The sequence below is a fragment of the Exophiala bonariae genome, assembly GCF_035927105.1.
Source record: "Exophiala bonariae strain CCFEE 5792 chromosome Unknown scaffold_2, whole genome shotgun sequence".
Lineage (NCBI taxonomy): Eukaryota > Fungi > Ascomycota > Eurotiomycetes > Chaetothyriales > Herpotrichiellaceae > Exophiala > Exophiala bonariae.
In genome coordinates this window covers 794889-814297 of record NW_027042477.1, presented here as the reverse complement: position 1 = coordinate 814297, position 19409 = coordinate 794889, and the positions used below count along the sequence as shown (strand labels likewise).

At 48.6% G+C, this 19409-nt stretch overlaps 6 protein-coding genes across 6 annotated transcripts; 3 read left to right on the top strand and 3 right to left on the bottom strand.

The window, feature by feature from the left end:
- Window positions 1-302: 302 nt before the first annotated feature.
- LTR84_004810 (uncharacterized protein) lies at window positions 303-1247 on the bottom strand (the record flags this gene model as incomplete). The annotated part of the gene is made up of 1 exon (XM_064848384.1): window positions 303-1247. One exon carries the CDS (start codon window positions 1245-1247, stop codon window positions 303-305), a length of 945 nt encoding a protein of 314 aa, XP_064711008.1.
- Window positions 1248-2794: 1547 nt separating this feature from the next.
- LTR84_004809 (uncharacterized protein) lies at window positions 2795-3313 on the top strand (the record flags this gene model as incomplete). The annotated part of the gene is made up of 1 exon (XM_064848383.1): window positions 2795-3313. One exon carries the CDS (start codon window positions 2795-2797, stop codon window positions 3311-3313), a length of 519 nt encoding a protein of 172 aa, XP_064711007.1.
- Window positions 3314-3919: 606 nt separating this feature from the next.
- On the bottom strand, window positions 3920-6811 carry LTR84_004808 (uncharacterized protein; the record flags this gene model as incomplete). The annotated part of the gene is made up of 1 exon (XM_064848382.1): window positions 3920-6811. The coding sequence occupies one exon, from the start codon at window positions 6809-6811 to the stop codon at window positions 3920-3922; it is 2892 nt and encodes a 963-aa protein (XP_064711006.1).
- Window positions 6812-8966: 2155 nt separating this feature from the next.
- Window positions 8967-10013, bottom strand: LTR84_004807 (uncharacterized protein; the record flags this gene model as incomplete). Its single annotated transcript, XM_064848381.1, has 1 exon — window positions 8967-10013. The coding sequence occupies one exon, from the start codon at window positions 10011-10013 to the stop codon at window positions 8967-8969; it is 1047 nt and encodes a 348-aa protein (XP_064711005.1).
- Window positions 10014-10748: 735 nt separating this feature from the next.
- On the top strand, window positions 10749-12113 carry LTR84_004806 (uncharacterized protein; the record flags this gene model as incomplete). The annotated part of the gene is made up of 5 exons (XM_064848380.1): window positions 10749-10769; window positions 10819-10864; window positions 10951-11051; window positions 11126-11239; window positions 11313-12113. The coding sequence occupies 5 exons, from the start codon at window positions 10749-10751 to the stop codon at window positions 12111-12113; spliced, it is 1083 nt and encodes a 360-aa protein (XP_064711004.1).
- Window positions 12114-12365: 252 nt separating this feature from the next.
- LTR84_004805 (uncharacterized protein) lies at window positions 12366-19367 on the top strand (the record flags this gene model as incomplete). The annotated part of the gene is made up of 3 exons (XM_064848379.1): window positions 12366-12933; window positions 12984-13279; window positions 13332-19367. 3 exons carry the CDS (start codon window positions 12366-12368, stop codon window positions 19365-19367), a joined length of 6900 nt encoding a protein of 2299 aa, XP_064711003.1.
- Between the last annotated feature and the right edge of the window lie 42 nt (window positions 19368-19409).

Genomic DNA, 19409 nt, shown 5'->3' with positions numbered 1-19409 from the left:
GAGAGTGACAATCACAAGAAAGTATGTGTGGAAGTGTGTGAAAGCGTGGACCCCTGTGTTTGGGTCGAAGTTGCGGTGATTCGCAATCGCAAGGAAGAGTGAAAGTCGCAGAACCCTGTCCTGCTTCAAGTTCTCAGAAAGTGGCAATCGCAAGAAAGTATGTGAAGATGCATGCGGAAGTCGGGGAACCATGTCTTGTTTCAGGTTTGCGGACAGTGATGATTGTAGAGAAGTATTTGGAACATACGTGACAGTCCTCTCCTCATGGTAAAACCTCCCAAATTGTCACAATGATCATTCACTCAAGACTCGATGCCCAACTCTCTCAGGATGGTTTCATTGTCCTCCCCAATCTTCGGGATCCTCTCCATCCTCGCCTCCACATCCGCACTGAAGCCTGGAGGGAGGAAGGCCTTGATCTTTCCGACTTCACTGTCGACTTCTCTTAACCTGTTCCTGGCCTGGAGCTGTGGATGATCCCAAACATCCTGCATATCATTGACCTTGGCATTGGCGATGCCTGCTTCTTCCAGTAACTGAGTGACCTCGTCCGCCGAATGTTCCTGAAAGATTCCCGTGATGATTGCCTCGAGCTCATCGCGGTTTTCACTGCGAGACGCCGTGTCTTGAAATTTTGGATTGGTAGTCAGGTCTTCTCTCTTGAGGACTTTTGTCGCCAACGTCTTCCACTCTCGCTCATTTTGAACACCAAGCATGACTTTCCCGTTTCCACCTGTGCCAAATGGCCCATATGGGTAGATACTCGCGTGGCTGGCTCCGGCACGTTTCACGCGTGGTTGTCCCTCGTAAGCGTAGTACAATGGAAAATTCATCCATTCTACCAAGCTTTCTAGCATGGAGACATCAATCTCACATCCCTTTCCAGTTTTCTGTCGCTGTAACACCGCAGCCATGATGCAGCTGTAAGCATACATTCCCGCCGAGATGTCAGCTATCGAGCATCCGACTTTGGCCATTTGCTCCTCGGTGCCTGTGATGTTGAGGAGTCCAGCTTCAGCCTGGATGAGCAAGTCGTAGGCCTTCTTGTGGGTATATGGGCCCTGATTTCCGTAGCCGGAGATGCTTGCATAGATCAACTTGTCACCTCGATTCTCCCCTGGGTAAGCTTCATTCATCAGTTTTTTGACGTTCTCATACCCAAGACCCATCTTGGCTGCATCCCCAGGACGAAGATTTTGGACGAAAACGTCAGCCTTCTTAGTGATGACCTTCTTCAGAATATCCATGTCTTTTGGCTGTTTAATGTCTAGCGCGAGGGACTCCTTGTTCCGATTAATCCAGACAAAATGAGAGCATAGCTTCCCCCGAACTCGCCTGTCGTGGTGCCGCACGAAATCACCGATTCCAGGACGTTCTATCTTGATGATACGCGCCCCCAAGTCCGAAAGGTGCCGAGTGGCAAGGGGCATGGAGATGACCTGTTCCAAGGCAACGACAGTGATACCTGATAGCGGTCGTGCACTTGGCGGGTTGAACACAAAGTCTTCCTTCCCTTGTGCCTCACGGGCAGAAGTTGAAGTTGTGAAATTGCGACATTGGAGTCCTGCTTTCCGGCCAGATGTTGAGCCGATCCGAGGTTGATGGAGTGATCTTGGACCGTCGTGTCTCTGACTGTAAGAGGAGGAGATAGATCGTATTGACCTCAGTGATGTTGTCGTTATTGAGCTAGTACTCCAGGGCGATTTGAGCAGCATGCCGGCGGCACCTGCTGGTCTCATTGCCATGACATGCACTACCTAGGTAGGTACTTTCCAAAGCCTCCTATTAATGTACTTACTCCCGTGTTGTCACTTCAGATCGCAAGCTCTTCCCTCACTCTGGACTATGCTCGCTATCGACCTCTCGCAGTGATTGACCGATGCGTCGTTCAGAGTTGTGCGGATTTTGCCTGGGTTGACCAAATTTATTTATATTGTCTCAATACTGACTGCTTCGCAAAAAAATAGCAAGTTTCCTCGGGCACGATTGATATCAATGTCCACAGAAGACTACGTAGTAGAGGAAAGATAGTACCGATGTCGGGCTCATGCTCCCGTCACAGCCCGTGGATGTCTTATTCGCCCCGGGCTTCCCCGCACCAGGAATGTGGACTTTGCCTAGCTGCCCTCTCCGACTTGAGGGTTGAGCCGAGGCCAACAATTAAGGGGCTCTGCTGACTCCGAATCCCGCTGTCATTTTAAGCAAGCTTCTGCCTACGACCAGTCAAGCCGACCACGGCAAGATGACTTCGGAAAGCTTGAGTTTAGATCTGCAAGATCATTTATCACTGATGAATAAAGCTTTCGTGTGCTGCGTAGTGCCATGAATCTTTTGAGGAGGCATGGTTGATGAGTTCAGCGTCATGTCACGACAAACGCCTTTGACTTCAGCTATGTCACTTTGTCAGACCATGAATACTGCACGAGTTCGTGAAGCCTCGTCATGGGAAGTCATTTGACGCTCGAACATTATAACTCTCTTCCTGGGGTTACTTTTCGTACGTGGATATCAAAAACCTGCCTTGTCACAGGTAAGACATGGCATCTTCCGCAGAGGAGGTTGAGATGGCACTTCACGGCATCATTTATGATGGCGGCTGAGCAATGCTCGCTGACTCTGATTCCAATGATCATGTCTCAAAGTCACACTCTTCAGTCACAATTGTGAGGAACGACCCGGTCCAGATTGATACAAAAGCGTCTCAATCCTACGCTCTGACCCATCCTTTTTCTGTTGCGACCCCAGCATCAAACCAAGCGCTTCACACAATAAGACCTCCAAGAACCCATCCAGAATGGCAAAAATCCACCTTCTCCTAGTAGTTGCCCTTTCATGTCTCACTGCTCTCACCTCCGCCCGCACGAGAATCTTACACCGAACATGGATGTGGAACATCGACCCAGACCTCTCGAGCCCAGAGTGCGACAAGAACCACCGGGTGAATGTCAACATCAAAGTCCGCCCACAACAGCCCGCCGCTAATCTGAACGCTGAAAAATGCACAACACTGTACAAATACTTTGACGGCCAAATCGGAAGTCCAGATATTGACCTTTTCCTCCGCTGCGACGCGAACGACTCCCCCACAAGCTTCGATGGTGACCAGGACGGGAAACTAGTGTTCACGTACAAAGTGGGTAAGTTTGACGACGCAATCGATTGGACCAAACACGGCCATGTCTATCAGAAGCTCAACGGTACCCTGAAGGTGAGCGATCGTGTGTTGGGAGATGTTGTCGATGTGGACGTCAAGTTGGGTGTCAAGGTTGACAAGAAAAAGCGCATCGCCAAGTATCAGTTCATTTATTGCTGATTGGTGTTTTGTGAACGACGCAGTCAAGTTGGCCCTGCTGGAATCAAGTCACACAGTGGGCTTTGATGGTGGTTCTGCCATGGTGGGCAAGATGTACACGTGGCTTTCCAATGCATAGGTACACTTGGTACTCCATATCTAGTCAGATAATGTTACAGTGGCTGCCTGAAATCTCCCGGGCCCCCGAATGATACCGCTCTCTTTCTCAAGAGAGCACCTCGACCTCTCCGTCCAGGAAATCTATCCTTGTTTTCATCAAAAAATCGCCAAAGTCACCGTTTTCAGCCTTTTGCCCGTGCAAAAGCCGGCGTCCAAGATCATGCTTTCTCCGCCAGAAAAGTAAGCTCAGGACACGGAATGATCTATCTCGAACAGATCTGTCCAGCCACGCCTTGAAATGCCCAGTCCGTAAATGCCGATCTTCTTCCGTGAGAAAAGTCCCCTCTCCTCAAAATGATAGTCCCCAACGCCTTGCAAAAATGATGATGAATAGATGGGATATCTGTACAAATGAAAAAGGTGCAAATTTAACAACAAACAAAAAAATTCAACAGCCACACTTGAGGGCAAGAGAGCGGTGGGAAGTCCAACGGAAAGTAATTTCCCTCACGCGGTCTCAACAACGATCCCGACACTCACGCCGGGTTTGTGACCCCGCGAAGCCTGCACCACGACCGGGGAGTAGCTCTTTTTCTCGAGGATCTCCCACTTCTTGGCCTCCTTGATCATTGCCTTCTCTCTCTCCCTGGACTCGGCGAGCGGAACCTCGCGTTTCGTGATTTTGATCTTGTCTCGCGAGCGCGACTGCGAAGTTGACCGTCGGTGTCGGTGGCCCAAGATTCCGGACTTTGAATTCGAACGGCCGTGAGACGTGCTCTGTGATGGATTTGGCTGTTTGCCTGGAGTTGAGGTGGAGGTGGGTGCTGGTTGAGGGTGTGTGCCTGCACGGCGGGCTGCGAGACGAGGGCCTGGCACGTTGACTCGCGCACTCTGCTTCCGTGACAAGGATACCGTTCGTGCGACTGCAACTGCCACGACGTCGCTCGACTGAACCGGGTTCAAAGCGACAGGGTTCGGTCGTGGAGGAATCGTTCTCTCAAGACCTTGCAGGGAGGATTTCGGCGGGTACATTGTGGCTGGCGAGTTTGTGATTGAAGATGGTAGCGTCGCAGATCGCTCTTTATTTCTGCCCGTGGCACTGGTCGGTGTCGAACTAGGCGAATCTGTGTTTGATCGAAGGTGTCTTGTCTGTGGAGTGATACCTGTCCTCTCAATAGCGTTAACTGTTCCCTTCGCCGCGAATTTGGATAGTGGGATGAATTTGGCATCTTTTTCGGGAACCGGAGGAGGTTTGTCATCGTCAGGTGATAAAGGAGATGCAAGGTAGTGAGTTGGACGTATGATCGGCCCACCTTGCGGCAGAGTAGGAGAGTCATCGTAAGGGCGGTCAGCACGCTTGACCAGTGTAATCCGAGGAGAGATAACTTTTGCGAATTGTCGTACGGTTTGAGACTCTGAAAGCTGCGATCGGCTTGATGGAACCGGAGATGCTGCCTTGGAGATCGCTTTTGGCGAGAGATCTTCTTTGAGCTCGGCAACAGGGGATGGAATTAACCTGCTAATCTCCTCCCTCGACTTGTTTCCCAGCCTTGAATATGGATGGTCTCCCATTTTATGATGATTCGACCCGTTATGAACCCAAGCATGAGTCTTGTCCTCGGATTGTTGAGGGAGAGCTGGAACTGGTACGGATAAAGTTATTGGAGGTATTTTTTCAGTTTCAGCTTGTGTTACCACTCTCGGTGATGTTAATCTCTCAACAGCAGCAATTGCTTCATCAAAGTATGCTGTGTTCACAGATGTATGTTTTGTTGTAACGGCCGAGGTCTGTGCAGTCGTCGTGGTTGATTTCGGAGGAGGAGGTGGTGGTGGAGCCATCTGGACGGGTGGCTCGGTGGTTGTTTCGGGGGAAGATGCTTCCACCTGCCGCAGATGACTTGCAGGAGCAGATCTTTTTGATTTTGACTTTGTGCGAGCCAATTCTACAGCCACCGAATCCGGCCTCGTCATGACAAATTGTCCGTCTTCAACCCCTTTTGAGTCCCTGAAAGCTCGAATATCAAAGAAGATGTCGTCTACAGTGGTATTAGACGACATTGAGGATTGAACAGAGTGGTCCGTACTCCAGGGGTTTGAACGGCTCGTAGAAGCAGTATTGTCCTCAGGGCTCTGCACTATTGATTCTCCAGGGATGAATCTCTTCGGTTGAAGGGGCTCAGGCCTGTTGATAGAAAAACGATCGTGCATTGGTGATAGACGAGCAGGAGAGGTAGCTGATCTTCTCAACTGGCCTAAATTGCTGCTATTGCTGGACTCAAAAAATGGTATTCGCCCAGTGACCTTGACTGGTGCCGGTGATGGAGCTGGGAATAGTGAGTATTTGCTGACTGCAGGGGATTTTGTCGTGGGAGTAGTCAGCCTTCTCGGTGGCATTAGTGGTGTAAGGTTTTCCGCAGCATTGGAATCAATTGTGGCAACTCGGTCTTGCTCCCCTCCCTTTGTTGTCGGTCGGCTGTCTTCGAACGACTTGAGACTATCCAATGTCTTGCTTCGGCGGGCTAATAGTGAAGAGGATCGATTGGCAGGTACATTTTTGAACATAACACTGTATCGATCAAAAGGTGGTGTGGGTATCGGTATGTCGAGTTCGAGCTTGGGGAGAGGAGGCCGAATATATGTATCAATCAGGGAATCAGCATCGGTAGCAGTCGAAGGCCGTGAGCGCATATCCTCTTCGTGCTTCTCAGTTGTCTTGTCTGATGGAGGGACCATGAACCTTGGGCTTTTCTCGATAGGTGGCGGAGGAATAGCATCATCGTCCACATGATAAACCGGTACCGTTCTTTTGTTGAGAGATTCAAAGGTGCTCGCTTGACCGGTTGGGCTTTTGTCCAGGACCACAAATCCAGTTGGAAGTCCTATGGTTGGCCCGGGAGAAATGTCATCACGTCGGACAAGTGCTTGCCGTGTCTTGAAGAGAATGCCAAATTTCTTCCACCTCTTCGACTGCATTTGAAGTGCCCTTTCCACACCTGGTGGATAGTGACGAGATGAAGGTTGATCGTCAGAGGGAGACGCTTCCGGACTTCGGAATGCAACGGGAGGGTGACCTGGACTTCCAAAAGCAAGTCCAATCGAGCTTTCCTGGCTCTTCACAGTACTATTGGATACTTGTGAAGTCGAAGTTTTTTGAGCCTCGGAAGTTGTTGGCCGTCGTTGAGGGACTTCAACACGAAGCTTCCGCTTTCCCACTCCTCCTGAGGTCTTTGGTCTCGGCAGCTCCACCGGTCTGGAGTTGAGTTGAATACTTTGCTTTGGCAGGTCGTTAAAAGCGAAATCAAAACCCTGTGGTTTGGTAGTCCCTGATGCATCCGGATGGCTCGGATTATTGTGAAGCGAAAGGTTCTTTTTGCGAATTGATAGCCATCTCGTGGGCATGATTCAAAAAGCTCCGGATCAGCCAGCGATCGGAAAAGGACTTTAAAACGAGGGGTGACAAATGAGTGACTATGAAGGCGAGGTCGCGATAAGAAGGGGTCCATCAACCGAGTTAAGCTTGAAAATGATAGCACCTTGAAACAGTCAAAGATCTAGCATCTCTCGATAGTTCCGGATCGGCTCTCTTGGTCCTGGAGCAGCGGAAATGGAAAAAGACTTTGAAAAAGACTACGCGGGTAGAAGAGTCTCTGGAAGATGAATACGGAGGTCGAGAAACTGATCTTGTCGCACCTCATTGAACTCAAACAGATGTAACAAGGCACCCACAAGGTAATCCCTCTTGAACAAGCGGAGACAGAAATGCATCTACCGGGTCTGGAAGGATAAATTGCCACTAATTGATGCAAGCTGCAAAGATGAACACAAGCAAGACTGGGATTATGGCATTAATGACTTGCATGGGGGAGGCTGAAATCTCGGTCGATTCTTCTTCTGCATCTGCCTTTTCATCATGCGTTGACGATGAGGACGGCGCAAAGGTGGTCGAATGAGCATTATTCGTGCGGCAACCCATTGTAGTTGCCATCGTGATCAAGGCATCTTACCTGCAGGGACAATGCTTGGGTTACTGGGATCCCATGAGATGAATGAGACCAATCCTCGGACGAAGTTGGTCAGAAAAGAGAAGAATGGAAACGGAGCAAACGGGGTAACTTTGATAGAGGGGCTCCAAGGGAGGAGAGACCCATTGAAACGCCCAATTGATATCCCTGTCGTCAAGAATTGGCGTGCTTCAGATTCTTCTTAGCGCCTCGCCTCACCGCGTGGCGTTGCCTTTGCTGTGCCTGACACCTCCAAGACATGATGGACACCCTAAGAAAAACCCCCGACAGGCTCACTGTTCCAAACCTTGTTTAAGGACTAGCCTCGAAACTTTCTCGTCTTTGAGGGCTTCCAAGGAGAAAAGCGATCAACGGCAGAACCTTCAAACGTCTGTGCATACCTGGAGAAGGAGGAATAGAGATCTATCAGACCATGCTCTGTGTTTTCATAAAGTCGGTTCAATCGCTCGTTCCATCCTCCTGCATGAATCAGCTCTCAATGTTACCTCTCGGGTCACGAGAAGACCGTGACGTTATGGTGGCTTCCCTGCTCACAGAGTCACCACCTCCTCGTCCTGTAATTTCATCATCCATGTCCTGTCCGACTTTTGGGCTGTCCTCTGAAACAGACCGGCCTCGCACACCTACGAAAGCGCCTCTCAAGTTCCATGCCAGTGTCTTGCTTATTTTTGGCCGTTGAAACCACTGGGCGGCTTTTCAATGGTCAAACCTATTCTTGAGCTACTCGCCCATTTCGCGGAGAATCAACGTTGTTGGTCCTAGTCCTCAGCCATTTGTGGGCCGACGAGCCGGTAGGCGAAAAGACGTCAGCCCGTCTATCGCTTTGCTAACGATCGCGAAGCCTTACTTTCATGGCGCCGTTGTGATTGTTTATTGGTCGGTGGACATGTTCTTCCCAATTTCGTTCATGTTCATTGATCGGCATCGATCCCCGGTTCTTGGTTGTATATATCTACACTAAAACCCATACATCAATCTTACGTCTAGCTTCTTTCCATTATGAGTGTCTGTTGGTTATCTCAGAAGGCCGCCATGACAACTCCACTGCATGCCAAGTTGGTCAAGATGCTTGCAATCAACTTCCACATGCTTCAACCGAGATTGTGGTTCTAGAAAAGCCACTGACCAGGTATTATCAGTGCAGCAGTGTCTTACAGACTCTCGAATTACGAATACTCTACAGATAACGATCATTATGCAAACGAATACTTTTGCTCCAAGGAAGGTCTGTTGTTAGTAGCAATGGCATAGAAAGCTTGGAGCTTTAGTTAGAAGCGAAAAGTGGACCGCTATTTCCAAGAAACTGAGACTATCGTGGTGGTAGTTGTTGCTGATACAAGAAGAGCGCTCGCAAGTTGTTACTTCATCCTTCAAAGACAGCATCCTCCGGGAAAAAGAGCATAACACCTAGAAAGATCCAAGATTAAAAGATCCAAGAGTGAACTTCACTAGCAAGTATCAAGTATTCCTTCCCACCGACAAATATCACACCTCATTCATCATTAAGCATGTCGCATGTTATACCTGACCTCTCACAAAAAGTTCAAATCCCACCGAAGACGATCATTGACCATTTTACCCGCAATTGCCACGAGGTATTTGTGGAGTAAAATACTTGGTGGCAGTGGCTTTCTGTGGTACGTGCCAATATGTTCCGCCAAATCTTCGGGCCTGGCAAAGGCTGTACTTCCCCGTTTCAATTCTTTTCCCTTGGATGCGCAGAACAGACATCCATACTTGGTTGTGGATGAGGAGATGGTCAAACTTTCGCGTTTCCCCAACGATCCGAGTGTTGTCGAAGCCAGTGGCAGATATAAGTGGCTTCTCGCTAGAAATGAACTCCGATACTGGATTGCAGCCGATTCCTGTTCTCGGAATTCATCCGTTGTGTGGATATTCGAAGTCATGGAGTTGCTAACGTGATATCGCACTTTGTACGCACAGTCAGCGCACTCCCAGTACAAGAATGCGCCACCAAAATCTCGCAGTTTGCGGCTATTTTCTTCCTTCAAGTCCTTTTTCTCGATGAAGGAGATTTTGCCACGATCTCGGTTGTTTAGGATTTGTACCGCACCACGACAAAAATTCCCAAGTACATTGACACCACGGTAATCCTCAGGAAAGAGGCGACGAGGATTGATCATCGGTTGTCCTGCTACTAGTCTCAATTGCTGGCCTCGATAGTCCAGCGTATACCAGATTGTGTTCATGGGCCTTTTCATGTGGAGCTCAGGATCGTAGTGGTTGGCAAAAATCTTTTCGATTGCAATCACAGAGGTCAGCAGCTGTTCCACGATCTGAAGTAGGTACTGTGATGCTAGACCATCAGATCCATCAACCAAATTGGCCAGCTCCTCATACGAAATCGTTCCTAGTGCTCTGAGGCGCTCTTGAAGGATGATTAAACGTGGTTCATATGCCTTGATCTCGCTGGGTACAATTTCAGGGTATATGTACCAGTTGATCATAGTGGTAAGTTTGTGACGGATTTGTACGATGAGGTTTATAACCTCGTCGACGGCCTGGCGTATCTGGATGGGAGGTGGAGGAGGAGGCTGCATTTCCCCAAGTGCCGCCATTGTCGCTAATGTAGAAAGTCTGACCTATTCTTGTGTTGAGTGGAAAATGTGATGGAGACTCGCACTATACCACTGGGCAAGAAGTTGATGCGCGGACTTGTGGTGCATCACAGCTATGATTGAGCTCGGGATATCAACGTACGCCGTACAAATGGTGCAATGTCTTTTGCTTGATGATCTCAATCGCCGTGGGAAGGACGATACATGAAAAGAAGAGAAGAAGCGACAGCCTTCTGGAGACAAGCCAAAGGGCCTGCCTACTACTAGAGAGCTGAAAGTGAATTTCACAATGTACGTCCTGAAGGGTCTGATCACGAGGGCCAGGACGCCTAGGCTGCCTGCCGATATGGCTATCAGCCTACCAGAGCACTGTATCTTTCAGCCTGCAAGGTCAAAGCAAGACAAAAGTTCGAAGGCAGGGCGCTTGCATGATGCACACAACAGCATGCAGGAAATACAGACTAACCGAGCAGTTCGCATGTCATCGTACTTTGCACTCCGCCACAATTGGAGGAGGGGCTGAAGACACGGCATGGGTGAGTTAAACGTTGCATAGATTTTGAGTCTCGCAATTATGTAGAGCCGAAGTCCGAAGGGCGCTAGGCCTGAATAATTTTCGGCCAATGCTAGACTATTTTCGGACAATATCAAAATTCTGGCATCCATTTAACCATCAAGAGGCAATGCCCCAAAACCGTGGTCAATGAACATTATTTGAAGTTATTAAAATTCACCATGCCGACGGAAGTTGAGGAGGTATGTCCCACCGGATTTCTCACAATCATGGTTGCTAAACTTTGGGCAGTTGGTGGAATTCCTTCACCACGGCAATACTCAAATTCGACAAGTTGGTAAGCAGGCCATTTTCCTCATTCCGAATAAATAGACAATCGTACTCGGGAGAGATATTGACCAGGGGCTAACTTATACTCAACAGCATGTGAGCATCTCGTAGGATTGTCATCAGATCCCAACATCTTCAAAAAACCTCAACTTGTCCCTATCAAAGATCTGAAATTGCTTGTCCGGGATTATGCTGTCAGTTTCCCTCCTGGTGAATCTATATCTATGAAAAGAGCCATGCTGATGGTAGCATCCGTTTTCTGGGACAGCCGATCGCAAAGAATGCTCTCACGATTCTCGTCAACATCAGTCATGATGCCGAAATTCTCAAATGTCTGGCAGAGGACGATGCATTTGTCGAGGTATTGGTAAAGAAGATTACTGTATGCTTCTCAGATCTGTCGTTCTGTACGACTAGTTTTTCATCCAGACTGTCGTTTCTAATCACTTCACAAGAATCCCAAAGAACAAGCAGCAGATGAAATAGCCATGCTTCTGTCCAACCTCGCAAAATCAGACCACCTTGAAAGACTAATCACACTGAAACGGACTCTACCCGACAAATCAATATCGACTTCACCTTACGCCTTAGATCAGTTGTTTGATTGTTTTGTCAAAGGCGCAAATGGCAGCCTCAATAAGCACGCCAATTTTGACTACCTCTCTTATCTCTTGGCAGACATGTCTCGATATAAGTCCGGACGAGATCATTTCTTGAGCAAGAGAAGTTATGATGGAGTTGTCCCACTAAGCAAATTAACCGTCTTCACGGAACATAAGAGCGACATTCGAAGGAAGGGAGTGGCCAGCACCATTAAGAACGCCGCCTTTGAAGTTGACAAACATCCTCTCTTGCTTTCGGATGAGACTGAATCTCATGATGGCACACCTGGAGTCAACATCCTTCCCTACATTCTACTACCCATCGCAGGTCCTGAAGAGTTTCCTGAGGACGAATCAGCAAATATGCTCCCAGATTTACAGCTTTTACCGCCAGACAAATCAAGAGAAAGCGATCCAGAAATTCTAGCCACACATATCGAAACTCTGCTGTTGTTTACTACGACGAGGGAGGGCAGAGATCACTTAAGGAGTGTGTCGGTCTATCCTCTAATTCGTGAATGCCATGCACATGTCAAGGACGAAGGAGTTATTGAGGTGTGTGACCGGCTAGTGCAGGTGTTAATGAGAGACGAGGAAGAAAAACCTGTAGTAGAGGAGATAGACGAAGACCAGACTATAGAGGAAGTGTTTTGATGATTTTGAAACAGGAGTGCCATGAATAGAAAGTTGATGATTAAATTTCTCGATTCTCGCCTGAGGCAGACCTTCACGTGCCTGGGAAAGGCACTTTAATTCGGTGGAGCATATCGAGTGTCCGACCATACTGCGAAGCACAGACACAGCAGTATGACGCGAAATGTTCTGCCCAAAACACGTCTTCCGCATCGTCAACACCTTTCTGATCAAAACCTTCATCCAACGTCAAAATGCAATGATCCCAATGTCATGGCGCCAGTGCTTGCAGCACGTCCAATGAATGGCTTTGAGCCGCCGCCATCATCCATATTGGCAACCCATATTGTTCATGGAAATGGCGTGCCAGATCTCGATCGTGACAATTTCAAACAACTCTTGGCCGAAGTCCTCAGCACCGATGAACAAGGTCAACCGAACCTTGGTGGAGACGTCTCTGTCAACCACAGACTGATCTGCATCATTTTTCAGGTTGGTATCGAACCCAGTCTTGAAGAGAATCCCTTCAAGTCCAATGCTGGCGCAGGTAGGATTGATGCGCAGTTGCTGAATTGCCTCGAGGTAATTCAGCTTGTTATCGAGAGGTCACCCCAAGTCATTGCCGTGAAGTCGGACCAACGTCAAGATGACCCTGACTGGACGCCTCCGCTGTATACATGGCTATTTCCAAGGCTTCTACCCCTGCTCGTCTCTTCTCATTCGGTCCAGATTCGGGACGGTGTTTCTGCAATCTACGATGCGATGCTACATGCAAGTATGAAATCTGCAAGATCAAACCAGAGTGAAGGTTTACTCGAGTACTTCAGAATATCATTGTTAGGTAAGATACTCCTCCTTTTGATCATGGCAACGACACTGAAATCGAGCAAGGCATCCTTCGGCTTGGTACCTCCTCGAGCTCGGTATCTCGCCGGCCGCTTGTCATTGACGGTGAGGACTTTGGAACAACTGTGCCCAATTGTTCACACGACAAGACCATCTTCTCGAAAAGCTTCAGCTTCGCCAATTGTCACGAGCTGTTGTTGTCCTTATGTCGTGTAGTGAAAGTCATCGCAAAGTACTCCGATTCAAAGCTCGGTAGGATTCAGTATAAAAAAGCGATCATGCATATCCAAAGAGTCGTTGATGATGTTGCGAATGAACACGTTACCGACGATCAACTTGCAGTAAGTTCAAACGACCCGTCCTCAATCCGAGTTTAATGTCAATGTCAACTAGGAACTTTCACTTGAACTGGGTGCTCTCAACATTCTGCCTGCGAGACTGTCGGAGCAAGCTGCCACTCAAGTCTTGGACGAAAGCTGGCCCGAGACGACCAGGGCTCGAAAACGACTACGACTATCAACTGACGAGGAAGATGGATTGCCGGGTCTAGACTACCGTCAAGATATTTGTCGCCGGCTTACCGGACAAATGAGCGGCCGTGCCGTTCCTGACCTTGATGGCTTCAGTCAGAGGGCGACTGCCAGCTTCCGAGAAATGGCACCAGATAAACAATGTGCGATTATCGAGCTCATGGGAATAACGGCCTGCAAACTGTCGTCCATTTCTCAGGATAGCACATGCCACATATGCGATGCTGATGAATCCAATTCCGTAATGTTGGATATTCCTTTCGCTGAAGAAAGTGAAGAGTTATTGAAGACATTACTCCTGCTGATTCCGAATATCACTCGTCATTCCAAAGCGAGAATAATAGCTATGGCAGCTTTGCGGCGGATTATTACCCACTACACGTCCGCAGAAAATCTCAGACTCAGTCAAACTGCAGCTGGGGAGTGGTGTTTACAATCACTCAAGAGTTCATCGAGGGATCTGCGGCTCGCAGCGACCAGGACTCTGCAAACTTATGTTGTCTCGAAGAAAAATGTTGACACGACAATGATTCGAGATAACCGAATTGCCGCACTCGACTTCCTTCAAAACTTGTGGCAGAAAGGGGAAGTAGCTTTGCAAGAGACCACAGTATTAGCGCTCACTCTGATGGCTCGGGTTGTTGGTGATGAGGAATTGAATATCATCTTGGTGAGACTCGTCGAATATCTTGGCCACACAAATCCCTACATCAGTGGTGTTGTATTTGCAGAAATCCAGCAGCTTGCTCAGGCAATGCAGGTTACCGTGTGGCCTCTACTGCGGCCTTTCTGGCGTACCCTAGGTGTCGTGCTTGCGAAGTCAATCTCTAGCAGGCCTCAAGTTGCACACCAACTATGTGACCTTTTGGGTATGGACTTGTCGGGTCTCATGAATCATGCAGCAGAATACGCTCTCCCATATCTGGTTCTTCATAAAGACCACGAGACGATAAGACGCTTCGCCGAAGCTCATGGCCAATCTACCACTGTCTTTGAAATGTGCACACTCGATAAGAATCTTACAGCCATTCTCTCATATCTTCTCGTTCAACCATTTCCGGATCCGGAGCAAGCAATCCTCAAAATATTGACTGAGCTTGCGGAAGAGTTCGGGAAGACTGATCTTGCAACTTGGATTGCACACGACCCCATACACATCTCGTGTGAGCTTCTCAAGGCAATCGGAGACAGTGGTCAGGGCAAGTCCTCACGCATCTATCAGGCCTTACAATTGCTCGCACAGTTGGTTGCTCGCCAACGTGGGCAGTCCTCTGGCACTAAACGCGGCGACAGCATTGGCACTTTTCTCGAGATTAATGTTCTGGCAATTGTTACTCATTTCACAGTCCTATTAAATGACCTCGAGGCAAAAGAGCCCAAGCTTGAGAAACGGCGTTGCCTGTCTGCTTTGGGAGAGATTATGAAACTTGGCAGAAGTCGAGTCACGCGTGCGTTACCACAAATATGTGCATGTTTGCGATCTGGCCTGGACGACACAGACTTGTGCAATGCATCATTCGCGTCTTGGGTAGCCATGATCAGAGCTTTGAAGACGGATGACATTGCGCCTCTGGTTGATCAGACAATCGCCATCATTGTTCAAACATGGTATTTACTGGACGATGCTTCCCAAAAATTATCTTATGATATAGTCGGAGAACTGTTGAAAACACATACCGAAGCTATACGTGAGAACTTCGAGACAATTCCTTCTCTCTCCACAATCCCAGTCATGGCCAAGTACGAAACAGAAATTGGTTCGCTGAAACGTCAAATGGACGAACGTCACCAACTCATTGCATATACCAAAAGACTCGGGGATGAGAATGTAAGTGTTGTTGAACAGGCACTGGTGGAATTGTCGCCTCTCTTGAGAGAAAAACAGGATTTCTTACAGCGCTCTATACTCCAGGAGCAGGCCGATGATTTCGTCACGCACCTTACCAGAGCTTTGCTAGATGCATGTATCAAGTTTAACACTAGTACTCGCATCACAACATTGTGTGGTAAATGTTTGGGTAGCATTGGTTGCCTGGATACGAGCAAAACCGAAAGTATCCGGGAGCGCCAGACCATGGTTGTCCTATCGAATTTTTCAGCTGCCAATGAAGTTATACAGTGGATGTTCCTCTTTCTGCAGAGTGTGCTCGTCCCAGCCTTCTTATCGGCAACCACAACAAGAGCTCAAGGTTTTCTCGGATGGGCGATGCAAGAATTTCTCAAATGTTGCGAGCAAGAGAGTCCGTCAAAATCCAGATCCGGCAATCTCGCCTCACAATTGTGGGAAGATCTGCCGGAATCAACGAAGAATACGTTGACTCCATTCTTGAGCACTAAATATACAGTGCAAAAGGTTCAACCTCATCCCAAGGGACAATATCCGTTCTTCAAAACCGGCATGAAACATCGAGACTGGCTACGAACCATCACATTGGATTTTCTACACCGGGGATTGGGTGAAAATGCCGACATTGTTTTCGGCATCTCTTGCAGAATCATTCACGGTCAAGACACAGCCATACCTGCGTTCTTACTACCATACGCTGCTGTAAACCTTATAGTCAGTGGGGTTGACAGTGACAGTAGAGAGATTATTGAGGAGATCAACTCTATACTCAATCATTCTCTAGAAGGCCAAGACCGCCGAGTTCAAGATGATATCAAGCTCTGCAGTCAAACGGTATTCGAGATGCTGGACTATATGTCGAGTTGGCACCAGAAGAAGAGGAAACAACACTCTCACACCGCTATCCGAGCGGAGCGTGGGGTCTACAATGAAGCCATGCTTATGGCTGCGGCCGACCAGATTCGTAGCATTGAGCAAGTCTTGGAAAGCATTCCGCCTGATGTTCTAGCTAGACGTTCGCTTGAGTGCAAGTCTTATGCACGAGCACTCTTCCATTGGGAACAGCATATACGCAAATCAAAATCTGACAATGTTGAAGCTGAATTGCAGCGCCTACAAGACATCTACGCACAAATCGATGAACCCGATGGCATCGAAGGGATCTCTTCTCGTATGCATGTTCTTGATATTGAGCAACAAGTATTGGAACATCGAGCTGCAGGCCGTTGGACAGCTGCACAAAGTTGGTATGAAATGCAGTTGGTGGCCCAACCTGATGACATCGATGTGCAGAAGAACTTGATGATCTGTTTAAAGGAATCTGGACAGTATGATGTTCTCCTGCACCACTTTGATGGAATTCAGAGCCGAGGCAATACTCCAGCCCTCTTGACCTCGTACGCAATGGAAGCTGCTTGGTCGACCAACAGATTCACACAGCTCTTCAGCTATTTGCCTGACAGCGGTGGCTCTGATTTTGCGTCGCATGTCACGGAAATTATGCGCACCATTAATGAAAACAACGACTCGAGAGTACCTGCGATGATTGAAGAGCTCTATCGTACAACCGCATCAGAGTTCACGCCAAGCACTATTGCTTCGTTTCATGCAGGACATGACACATTATTGAAGCTACACGTCCTGAACGATATTGAGCTCATAGCCTCTGCTTCGGTAGAGGATCGAATGCCTATGTTTGAAGCCCTGCGGGGACGTCTTGACGTGCTAGGGTCTAACGTTGCAGACAAGCAATATCTCCTTGGAGTCCGACGAGCAATCATGTCACTTCGTTCGAACCTTTTCAGTTCAAACGATATTGCAGGTACTTGGCTCTCGAGCGCCAGGCTGGCAAGAAAGGCGAGGTCAACAACTCAAGCTTTCAATGCGGTCTTGAAAGCGTCCGCCTTGGGTGATAAATCAGCCGCGATCGAACACGCCAAACTGATATGGTCAGAAGGACATCATCGAAAGGCCATCCAGAGTCTAGAAGGTGCGATTGAATCGGGCGCGTTTGTTGCTCATGACTACGTTGCCGAGAGGGGAACAGTTACCATGACGGTGGATCAGCGGCATTCCCAGAACGAAGTCACAGCTAAAGCGAACGTATTACTCGGGAAATGGCTTGACAGGTCTGGTCAAACGCAGTCCGATATCATCATCAAAACATTCCGCAAGGCTACTTTGAGTTTTCGCAAATGGGAAAAAGGATGGTATCATTTAGGCCGGTACTACAACAGAATCCTGGACTCTGAGAAGACAAATCTACCGGGGAAGGAAAGCCTGGCATTCTTAACGGGCGAAGCGACAAAACTAGTGATTGACAATTATCTGCGATCACTCTTGAATGGTAGCAAATATGTCTTTCAGACGCTACCAAAGATCCTTACTCTCTGGCTTGAACTTGTCGATGGTGCGGCAATTACACCAGACCCACGCAGAGGAAATTCAGAGTTTCATGCACATAATGCAGCGCAGAGAAAGCGTGTCATAGAAGAGACGAACAAACAAATCATCAAGTACATGGATCGACTACAGGCCGCTCTTCTCTATACAATCTTGCCACAAGTGGTGGCACGAATCTGCCACAAAAACAAGACAGTTTCTGACATTCTTGGGAGTATTGTGGTTAAAGTGGTTCAAGCCTTCCCACAGCAAGCATATTGGACGCTCTTGGCGGTTGTTGAATCGCAACAAAAGGAGCGTGCAGTGAAAGGACTTGCTCTAGTCAACAAAATTGTTGAGGCTCAGAAGAAGTCCTCGAAGATGACCTCAGCAGCTGAACTGAGGAACCTCTTCACGACAGGTCAAAAGCTCAACAAAGAACTTATTCGTATTTCCGATTTCCCGATTGAAGGGCGAGTCTCAAAGGTGAGCCTATCTAAGGATCTAGGATTCAACCATAAAATTGCGCCCTCGAAATTGGTCGTCCCGATTCAAGCATGCTTGATACCAAGCATGCCTACAAGCTTTGAACCTGCACAGCTGAAAGCATTTCGGCCCTTCGCCAAAGAGCCTGTCACGGTCTCCGCATTCATCGACGACGCGGCTGTTCTTTCCTCCCTTCAGAAACCTCGCAAGCTCACCATTCGTGGATCCGACGGTGAGATATATAGCGTCCTTGCCAAGCCCAAGGATGACCTGCGTAAAGATCAACGCTTGATGGAGTTCAACACGATGATCAACCGTTCCCTCAAACGGGATGTCGATGCCGCAAAACGTCGACTCTACATTCGCACGTACGCAGTCGTTCCGCTAAACGAAGAATGTGGATTAATCGAATGGGTCGACAATCTGAAGACATTCCGAGACATAATACTCAAGCTCTACAAAGACAAATCCATCCAGCCCAATTACGTCGAGATCCGCAACCTCCTGGACGAATCCTGCTCGGGCGACCCAGAGAAAGTGCAAATCTTCAGCACCAAAGTCCTGTCTAATTTCCCCCCAGTGTTCCATGAATGGTTCGTCGAGTCTTTCCCAGACCCGAGTGCCTGGTTCAACGCACGATTGCGCTACACGCGGTCCGCGGCCGTGATGTCGATTGTCGGACACGTGCTCGGGCTAGGCGACCGACACGGCGAGAACATCCTCTTCGAAGAAGATAACGGCGGCACCCTGCACGTCGACTTCAATTGCCTGTTCGACAAAGGCCTGACGTTCGAAAAGCCCGAGACCGTTCCCTTCCGCCTCACCCATAACATGATCGACGCCATGGGCGCGTACGGCTATGAAGGTCCCTTCCGTCGCACCTGCGAGATCACACTCACGCTGCTCCGCAGTAATCAGGATGCATTGATGACAATCCTCGAGACTTTCCTGCATGATCCCACGACCGACTTCATCAACGGGCCTGGGCGGAAGAAGAAGAGCGTCAATGGTGTGCCGAACACGCCGGTTGAGGTTCTAGAAGGTGTGAGGAGTAAGGTTAGAGGTATGCTTGCCGGAGAGAGTGTGCCGTTGAGTGTGGGCGGATATGTGGACGAGATGATTCAGCGCGCTACGGATGAGAAGAATCTCTGTCGTATGTATATTGGGTGGTGTGCATTCTTTTGAGATGTTCGCCGAGAGCACTGCGGAACTCGGCTTTGCCTTCTT